At 40.5% G+C, this 10,669-nt stretch overlaps 1 protein-coding gene across 1 annotated transcript in view; it reads right to left on the reverse strand.

Moving 5' to 3' along the window:
* The window catches only part of NFATC3 (nuclear factor of activated T cells 3), a 160,956-nt gene that overhangs the window by 49,228 nt on the left and 101,059 nt on the right, over positions 1-10,669 (reverse strand). The window contains exon 6 of the mRNA XM_017852188.1: positions 6,502-6,642. Coding sequence (XP_017707677.1) covers positions 6,502-6,642 — 141 coding nt within the window. The remainder of the gene's footprint in view (positions 1-6,501; positions 6,643-10,669) is intronic.

The raw sequence follows: 10,669 nt of genomic DNA on the forward strand, positions 1-10,669 counted from the left end.
AAAAAAAAAAAAAAAAAAAAAAAAGAAAGTTCCTCGTGATAAATGAAATGTCTCTTGATGGTATCCAACAACTAGTCTAAATATTATTCCTTGCTGTCACAAAATAAAATCTTGATTGCTTCTCTGTGAGATTATATTTCAGATGTTGAAAAGCTGTTATATCTGCTTGTGTCTCCTCTCCTACTGGCTAGCATCCCCAGTTCTGTGCCTATTCCTTACATAATATTTTAGACTTCATGGTCTCTGGTTAAATATGCTCCTCCAAATTCACAAGGCCCAGGACTGAATAGCCTACGTGAGAAATGACCAAGTGTGGTACAGAATGACTGAGGCTCTAACCACCGTACATGGAAATGCTGTGTCTTTGTTAATGAAAGCTTTCTTGAGGTGCGGGGGGAAGTTTTCTTGGGAGCACCATATGCTGACTCTCACACTAAGTATGTGACCAAGTGTCTATACAGTTCCTACTGCCATGTTCCCACACTGTGCACTTATGCAGCTGAGTTTTTTTTTTTTCTCCCAACCCTTTGGAACATTACTTACTCCCAGCAGGGAGACTTCATTTTGTTGGATCCCTTCACTTGTCAAAATATTTTTTAGATACTGATGGTCCTAAAAAATGTTTCCTAGGCTTTCCAGATTTCTGTCACCTGAAGATTTGGCCAACACATTTTCTGTCTCTTCATCCCAAGTGAACTACTCATTTAGAGACAGCCTTATCTGCTATTAAAGCTCTCCAACTGATGTGCAATTATTCCAAAGCATTTTTTGTGTGTGTGTCACGGGCATTCACCCAGTGACTAAGTCACACACAGCTTGCAGCACTTCTTCATCTGGTCTGCAAATTTATCGTGAGAGATTTCATCAAATGTTTTCCAGGTTGTAACCATCCATTTTCCAGTCCAGTAACTAGACAATGGCTACTTCTGCTGCACAAGAGATACTACAGGCAAGTGCTACACCTACTTAGAATTATAGCTCAGTTCAGCAATCACGTGCTGGTTCCTTATGTGCCACTTTGTGTTACTGACATAACTGAGACAAGATGCCCTGCCTTTAGCCTGTGGATGAAAGGCAAACGCAAACAGTTTATTGTAATAAAATGTGTTGGGTATAATAATTGATAAAGGTACACTCTGGATAAACCAAGAACACAGGGGTCAGGGTCTTTAACCTAATCTTGGGGAGGGGTAGTGAGACAAGGAAGGCTTCCTGGAAGAGCTCTTGAACTGAGACTTAACATGAGACAGAACTCATATGAGGAAAGGGTAAATTATAGACAGAAGAGACAGCATGAGCAAAGACAAGATGACAAGAACCCCTAAGATACAGAGACTTACAAGCAGCTGTGATGTTGTATAAAGTATGAGGCAAGGAGCAGTAAGAAAGAGGGTTGGAAAGACTGGCAGCAGATTACGGCCTGAATACTATAATAAGGAGCCTAGAAAATGAAGGGGATTGCTGAAGGTGCTTTTAAAATGGGAGTTACATGTTTACAACTGTAATCTCCTCTAAAGCCAGTAACTGTCACCATTTAACATGATTCAACTTCAATCCAAAGTTCTTAAATGTGAAGCTCTGGGTCAAATAAATGAATTCAATAATACCTATTAATTGTATTCAGGCACAGATGAATTTTTAGAGTGGAAAGGAAGGGATGGCTCTGAGACACCGTCTCTTTCTCATGCTCCTTATTCACCTAAAACGTGACACCTACAGAAAGACATTCCTTGATGACTTGATATAAACAGTTCACAATTCAGTCTCTATCACTCTACCCTCTTACTTCATACAGTTTTACCTGGAATAATCTTGTTCATTTATTTGTTTATAAGTGCTTCCCCACTAGAATGTAAGCTCTATCAGAGCACGCAACCTGAAGGTTGTATTCAACATTATATCCCCAATGCCTAGACTAGTGTCTATATCACATAGCAATGCTTCATAAATAATTGATGAATTAATAAATTATGAAACAGAACTGATGTTTTTTGAAGACAGGCAGGGTATGGGTCAGGGTTGAAGGGAAGTGAATTTTAAAGGAGAAGAAGACAGCCACATACTTTCCAGCTCAAAGAGAAGATGCTATTATTAATCAAGTTAAGAAACCCAGAGAGATAAACTAGTTTGTGAAGTCAGGTATGTTTTCATATTTTAAGTCTCAGTGAGACATTTATAAAGCAATATCTAGTGGGTACTTTAAATTTCAGGTTAAAGTTTAAGAGAAACATGTTGCTACAGAGAGAGATTTGGGAGCTAATAAAATTTCTCAAAAGATAATGAGAAGAAAATGAATATAAAACCTTAGAAAACATCTATATTTAAGAGCCAGAAAATTCATATAAAAGACGAACAAGAATAAAGATGTATGAGAACCAGATAACAACAAAGTCAAGGGGGAAAAGTGTTAAGAAGGAGAGGAAGTAGCTGGCTGTCAAATTTTTAGGCAATTATGATTTCAATGAAGTGAAAGACAAAAGATTAAAGAGTAGCAGGTAAGGAAATGAAAGCAAATGACACTACTTTTTTGAGAGGGTGGATGCTAAGCGATAGAGAAATGAAACAAAAGCTTAGGATGACAGATTTAAGAGAAAGGGAATGTTTAGGATGAGAAGACATAAACATAATTAAACTCCAAGAAGAAGGATCCAGTAGAAAAAGATAGAGAAATTATAAAAGAGAGGTGATGGGGGCACAGTATAGCCTTTAATACTTAAGTTTTAAAAAGATAAAAGAATGAAAACTGATATTAAAATTTTAAATAAGAAAAAACATAATAAACAAAAAAAAAGTGAAAAGAAGTTAAATATAGAAATCAGTGAAACAGAAAGGCACACTGAAAGGTTTGATAAAGCCAAGAACTATGGAAAGACTGGTTAAAAATCCAGAAATGGCATAAATAAATAGCAGGAATAAAAGAATGGGGGGATATAACTCCAGATGCAAAAAGAGAATACTGTGAGCTAATTAATGTCAATAGATTTGAAAACATAGGGAAAGGAATAAAGTCCTAGAAAAATATATATGACCAGGCGGGCACATAGGCTCACACCTGTAATCTGAGCACTTTGGGAGGCCAAGATGGGCGCATCACCTGAGATCAGGAGTTCGAGACCAACCTGGTCAACATGGTGAAACCCCATCTCTACTAAAAAAATACAAAAGTTAGACGGGCGCGGTGGCGGGCACCTGTAATCCCAGCTACTTGGCAGACAGAGGCAGGAGAATCACTTGAACCCAGGAGGCAGAGGTTGCAGTGAGCCAAGACTGCACCACGGCACTGCAGCCTGGGAAACATGAGCGAAACTCTGTCTCAAAATTAAAAAATAAAAGAAAGAAAGAAAGATATACATGACCAGAACAAACTCAAGGAGAAACAAATCTGACTAGTCCTGCAACCACGAATAGAAATATATCACAAGTTAATGGCTCCCCATAAAGACAGTCCCCTGTCCAGAAGGTTTTGGAGGTGAGCTCTGTCACGTGTGCAAGGGAATATGAGAGTACCCAACACAAATGTTGTTAAGGAATGGGAAAAGACGAGGCACTTCCCCCAATTCACTCTGATATCCAGAATATATAAAGAATTCCTTAAGTCACTAAGAAAATGAAAAATGATCCAATGGAGAAAACAGGCAAGGACACAGTTATTGCACAGCAAATGAAATATGAATGGTCCATAACAACCTTAATAGCTATCAGGGAAATTCAAACCCAAACTTCAAGATACCATTTCACCCCTACTGGATTAACAAAATTTAAGAATTTTAATATTCTTGCCTATGTTTACTAGGTACAGCAGTGTCAAAAACTGGACAATATCCAAATATCCAGTAAGAGAAATGACAATAAATTGTGGTACATTCATACAATGAAAAACTTTATAGTAGTGAAAGGTCTTCAGTTACATGGATCAGTCTTAAAACTTTAAGACCTCTGAAAATACAATTTTTCAAAGAATACAGGCAATATCGTACAAAGCCCAAAAACGGGAAAAAAAACAAAAAAAGATGTGAGCATTTAGGTTGTTTCCACTTTTTGGCAATTATAAATAGTTTTATATGGTTGAAGAGCAAGGGTTACAGCTGGGCACAGTGGCTCACGCCTCTAATCCCAGCACTTTGGGAGGCCGAGGCAGGTGGATCACAAGGTCAGGAGTTAGAGACCAGCCTGACCAATATGGTGAAAGCCCGTCTCTACTAAAAATACAAAAATTAGCCAGGCATTGTGGTGGGCACCTGTAATCCCAGCTACTCAGGAGGCTGAGGCAGGAGAATCGCTTGAACGTGGGAGATGGAGGCTGCAGTGAGCTGAGAAAGTCCCACTGCACTCCAGCCTGGGTGACAGAGTGAGGCTCCATCTCAAAAAAAAAAAAAAACAAGGGTTGATTCTGGTGGCAGTTCCATTTGAGAAGGGGGACCCAGAGGCCTTCAAAGGTAAATGTAGTTCTTAAACTTGGCAGTAGGTTTAAGTATTTGTTATATTACTCTTATAAAAATAGTGTTTCATGACTGGCACGTAGATCTTAGCACTTTGGGAGGGTGAGGTGGGCAGATCACTTGAGGTCAAGAGTTCAAGAACCAGTCTGGTCAACATGGCAAAACCCTGTGTCTACCAAAAATACAAAAATTAGCCAGGTGTTGTGGCACGTGCCTATAATCCCAGCTACTCGGGAAGCTGAGGCAGGAGAATCGCTTTAACCTAGGAGACGGAGGTTGCAGTCAGCCAAGATTGTGCCATTGCACTCCAGCCTAGGTGACAGAGCAAGTCACTGTCTCAAAAAAAAAAAAAAAAAAAAAAGTCTTTCATAAGTTCAAATTTTTTTTTTCTTTTTTTTTTTTTTTTCGAGGTGGAGTCTTCGCTCTGTCGCCCGGCCTGGAGTGCAGTGGACCGATCTCAGCTCACTGCAGCTCCGCCTCCCGCGGTTCACCCCCATTCCTCCTGCCCTCAGCCTCACTGAGTAGCCTGGGACTCACAGCGCCCGCCACGCATCGCCCAGCTAATTTTTTTGTAGTTTTTTAGTAGAGACGGCGGGTTTCCACGTGTAGCCCAGGATGGCTCAAGTCTAGCTGACCCGCTCGTGATCCGCTCCCGTCTTGGCCTCCCAAAGTTGCTTGAGTCACAGGAGCCATCGCGCCCGGCCATAAGTTCTAAATGTTTTTAAAACTGAGAGGAAATAACTGACGTAAAAGTGTTTTAAATATGCACAAGAAAGAATAAAATCAAGGCCAGGCAAGGTGGCTCACACCTGTAATCCCAGCACTTTGGGAGGCCAAGATGGGTAGATCACAAGGTCAGGACATTGAGACCATCCTGGCTAACATGGTGAAACCCCGTCTCTACTAAAAACACAAAAATTGGCCAGGCGTGGTGGTGGGCACCTGTAGTCCCAGCTACTTGGGAGGCTGAGGCAGGAGAATGGCGTGAACCCAGGAGGCGGAGCTTGCGGTGAGCCGAGATCGTGCCACTGCACTGTAGCCTGGGAAACACAGCGAGACTCCCTCTCAAAAAAAAAAAAAAAAAGAAAAGAAAAGAAAAGACAAAAACACCCTGATAAACATGAATTCTTCTACTTTAAAAATAATTGAGGTATAATTCAAATACTATAAAATCCATCCTTTTAAAGTATACAACTCAAGAGGGTTGGGGGATATTCACAGAGCAGTACAACCATCACCACTAATTCCAGAACATTTCCATCACTCCAAAAGGAAACCCAGTCCCCATCAGCAGTCACTTACCACTGACAACTTCCTCCAACCACTGGTAACCAGTAATCTACTTTTGGTTTCTGGATTGCCTATACTGGACATTTTATATAAATGGGGTCATATACTATGTGTCCTTTTGTGCTGGCTTCCTTCACTGAGCCTATTTTTAGGGTTTATCCATGCTGCAGCATGTAGGAGTACTTCATTAATTTTTATGACTAAATAATATTTCACTGTGTGGATATATCACATTTTGTTTTTCCATTTATCAGTTGGTGAGCATTTAGGTTGTTTACATTTTTTTGGCAACTATAAATAAAGTTGCTATAAATACTTGTCTGTAAGTTTATGTATGGACATGTATTTCTAACCCTTTCAAGTATATACCTAGGAGCAGAGTTGCTGGGGGAATTCTACTTTTCAGACATCTTAAATTACTATTATTATATTATTATTTAGAAACAAGGTTTCACTTTGTTGCCCAGGCTGAGGAGTGAAGTGGCACAATCAGAGCTCACTGTAACCTAGAACTTCTGGGCTCAAGTGATCCTCCTGCCTCAGCCTGAGTAGCTGGAACTATAGGCATGTGCCACCATGCCCAGTTCCTTAAAAATAATTTAACATTTATATGAAAATTTAATAAATATTTGGTTTAAAATAGACTCTAGTGCAAAATGACACCCATAGCTTTATGAAAACTACTTTGTCATTTTTGTTACTGAAACATCTAAATAATTTATTTTACCCTTTGCCCCTTAGTTTGAAGTCAATCAACTCATATATTACTTACCTTGTCCTTTTTCAAGAAAAATGATTTTGGATTCTGGAAGAAAATTAGATCCAGTCACAATCATTTCATGACCTCCATTTACAGAACAACTGTTGATACTGTACTTCTCAATATGAGGAAGTTCTTGAGCAGACCGCTGGGCTGTTTTGAATTTTTTTAAAGAGTTGAGAAAAAACAAAATATTAGTTAAAATCTTTCATACACAAATGACAAACTCAAGCTACAAAAGAAAATAAAGAGAAGCAAATTTTGGGATTAATTCATTCAGGCTTTTAAAATTCAAGACAATGGTAACACAACACACTAAAATAACTAAGTTGTTTATAAAACAAAAGATATATTAATGTGATTTCTAAGTATATTTATTTATTTAAGACAGGGTCTCACTCTGTTGCCCAAACTGGAGCAGAGTGACTTGATCATAGCTCCCTGCAGCCTCCAATTCCTGGGCTCAAGTGATGCTCCCATCTCAGCCTCCCAAGTAGCTAGGATTACAGATGCATGCCACTGTGCCCAGCCAATTTTTTTTTTTTTTTTTTAAACAGCAACATGGTCTCACTTCGTTGCCCAGCCTGGTCTCAAACTCCTGGCTTCAAACAGTCCTCCTGCCTTGGCCTCCCAAAGTGCTGGCATTATAGGCTTGAGCCACCACACTCAGACAATTATTTTCTTAAACTATAAAGAAACTAATAAAACTTCATTAATATCTTCAACTTCATACTGACTCCAACACATTTACCTCATCTGCTTTTCTCTTTTTCGCTTAAATGTTTAATATGTTTCTTCCACGCAACAACTATCCGTTAAAATCTATAAATCTAATTATAAAAAGTATGTTAAGTTCAAAGATGTAAAATTATATTCCGTGCAATGAAGAGAAGACAAGTTCTAGGGAGCTACTAGCAGACAAACACCAAGTAAGCCTTTCTTTTTAAATACATTTTTAAAATTTTATTTATTTATTTTTTGAGACGGAGTCTCGCTCTCTTGCCCAGGCTGGAGTGCAGTGGCGCAATCTCAGCTCATGGCAACCTCCGCCTCCAGAGTTCAAGCGAATCTCCTGCCTCAGTCTCCTAAGTAGCTGGGGTAACAGGCACGTGCTACCATGCCCAGCTAATTTTTGTATTTTTAGTAGAGACGGGGTTTCACCATGTTGGTCAGGCTGGTTTCAAACTCCTGGCCTCAGGTGATCTGCCCGCCTCAGCCTCCCAAAATGCTGGGATTACAGGCGTGAGCCACTGCGCCTGGCCTATATTTTTATTTTTTTAGAGACAGAGTCTTGCTCTGTTGCCCAGGTTATTTATTGCCCAGGTTATTTACTGCCCAGTGTAGCATGATCACAGGTTACCGAAACATCAAACTCCTGGGCTCAAGCAATCCTCTCACCTCAGCCTCCCAAGTAGCTGGGACTACAAGCATGTGCCATTGTGCCTAGCCGATTTTTAAATTTTTATTTTTGTAGAGACAGGGTCTCACTTTGTTGCCCAAGCTGTTCTCGAACTCCTGGGCTCAAGTGATCCTCCCATGTTGGCCTCCCAAAGTGCTGGGATTATAGGTGTGAGCCACTGTGTCCAGCTATTTACATTATCAACTTTTATAAACAACATTCATGGTGCCACCTTTCTCTGATAATGACTGGTTCCAAGTTGCTACATTTTCTAGAGATCCTATTTCTGGCATTTCTTTCTTTTAATTGCTTGAGTTTCAAACTGTAGATTGTACTTCTTTTCATTGTGTAGGTTCTCTAATGGTTGTTTTTGTTTGTTAGATTTCAGAAAGGGTCATGCGCTGTCACCCAGGATGAGGTGCAGTGGCGTGATCACAGCTCTGCCACCTCAATCTTTTGTGCTCAAGTGATCCTCAGATCTCACCCTCCCGAGGAGCTGGGACTACAGGAATGCATTACCATACACAACTAAAAAAATTTTTTTTCGTAGGGACAGGGTCTTATTATGTTACCCAGGCTGGTCTCCAACTCCTGGGCTCAAGCTGTCCTCCTGGACATAAGCAGTACTCCTGCCTAGGCCTCCCAAAGAGTTGGGATTACAGGTATGAGTCGGCACACCTGGCCTCTAATGGTTTCTTCTTGCCAACTACCTAGATACCTAGGTTTCTCTCTGAATTAAAACAAAATTTAAAAGTGTTGATTATATCTCTTCACATTTGGAAAACAGGTCCACTTTTATTCGTAGTATGTGGGTGGGAAAACTGGTGGGTTTGAAGATCAGCTGTGTTTTGTTTGGCTAGCAGAGTATTTTAAGGACATTAAAAAATCAATGCCGTTAGGAAATCATCCATTCCCAGGTCACAACAGCTCTCAACTACTCAATACCTAGTCACAAAAGTACATAAATTGGGACCCCAGCCCCATTCAAAGAGAGTACTGTAATCAATCCTTTCATAGAAGATTCCTATGCAGACCAGGCGTGGTGGCTCACACCTGTAATCCCAGCACTTTGGGAGGCCGAGGCGGGCAGATCACCAGGTCAGGAGTTCGTGACCAGTCCGATCAACATGGTGAAAATCCGTCTCTACTAAAAATACAAAAATTAGCCGGGCATGGTAGTGCGCGCCTGTAATCCCAGCTACTCTGGAGGCTGAGGCAGAAGAATCGCTTGAATCCGGGAGGCGGAGGTTGTAGTGAGCCAAGAGATGACGCCACTGCACTCCACCCCTGGGTGAAAGAGTGAGACTCCATCTCAAAAAAAAAGAAAAGAAAAAGATGTGTATGCAGCCAGGCACAGTGGCTCACACCTGTAATATCAGCACTTTGGAAGGCAGAGGCAAGTGGTCAGGAGTTTGAGACCAGTCTGAGGTCAGGAGTTTGAGACCAGTCTGGCCAACATGGTGAAACCCCATCTTTACTTAAAAACAAAACAATTAGTCGGGCGCGGTGGTGCATGCCTGTAATCCCAGCTATTTGGGAGGCTGAGGCAGGAGAATCTCTTGAACCTGGAAGGCAGAGACTGTAGCAAGCCAAGATCACGCCACTGCACTCCAGCCTGGGCAACAGAGTGAGACTCTGTCTCTAGAAAAAAAAAAAAAGAAAAGAAAAAAAAGATAGGTATGGGATTTAGGATTAACTATTACTTGGGATGTACCAAGCACCAACCCAGATCTCAGAAAATACTCATGTCTCTACTGTTCTAAATAGGTCATGGAGAAGGGGCCTGAAAACAAACACTGATTACAGGTACGTTCTAAGTAACAGCAAAAGTGTGTTCAGGATGGGTGTGTTGGCTCACACCTGTAATCCCAGCACTTTAGGAGGCCAAGGCCAGCAGATCATCTGAGGTCAGGAGTTCAAGACCAACCTGGCCAACATGGTGAAACCCCATCTCTACTGAAAAACACAAAAATTAGCCAGGTGTAGTGGCAGGCACCTGCAATCACAGCTACTCGGAAGGTTGAGGCAGGGTGAATTGTTTGAACCCACGAGGCAGAGGCTGCAGTGAGCTGAGATTGTGCCACGGTACTCCAGCCTGGATGACAGAGCAAATCTCCATCTCAAAAGAAAATAAAAATGTGTTCAATAGATGGCATAAAGCCAAAAAACTACTCGTGTGGTGAAAATATTTTTGAAGAATATTTATTATTTAACAATATTTAAATAATACTTAATATTTAATAACAGAAGAAAATGTCTATGATAGTATAAGTGAAAACTGCAAAACAAGATATAAAACTATATCAGATAAGGCCAATTAAAAAACATTGTGTGTGTATGTGTATTTATAAAAAGACATACAAATACAATAAAAGAAAATCCAGACTGGGCCTAGTGGGATTACGCCTGTAATCCCAACCCTTTGGAAGGCTGAGGTGGGCAGATTACTTGAAGTCAGGAGTTCAAGACCAGTGTGACCAACATGGTAAAACCCCATCTCTACTAAAAATACAAAAATCAGCTGTGTGTGGTGGCCGGTAATCCCAGCTACTTGGGGGGCTGAGGCACAAGAATTACTTAAACCTGGGAGGCAGAGGCTGCAGTCAGCTGAGATTGTGCCACTGCACTCCAGCCTGGATCACACAGGGAGACTCCATCTCAAAAAAAAAAAAAAAAAAAGAGCCAGAAAAGGTTAATACTGACTATATATAAATAGTAATATTACAAAATAATTTAATATTATAGCATTCTTTGTACCATTTTGAGTTTTCTCTCTCTTTT

Source organism: Rhinopithecus bieti, unplaced genomic scaffold (assembly GCF_001698545.2).
Source record: "Rhinopithecus bieti isolate Rb0 unplaced genomic scaffold, ASM169854v2 scaffold_34281, whole genome shotgun sequence".
Classification (NCBI taxonomy): domain Eukaryota; kingdom Metazoa; phylum Chordata; class Mammalia; order Primates; family Cercopithecidae; genus Rhinopithecus; species Rhinopithecus bieti.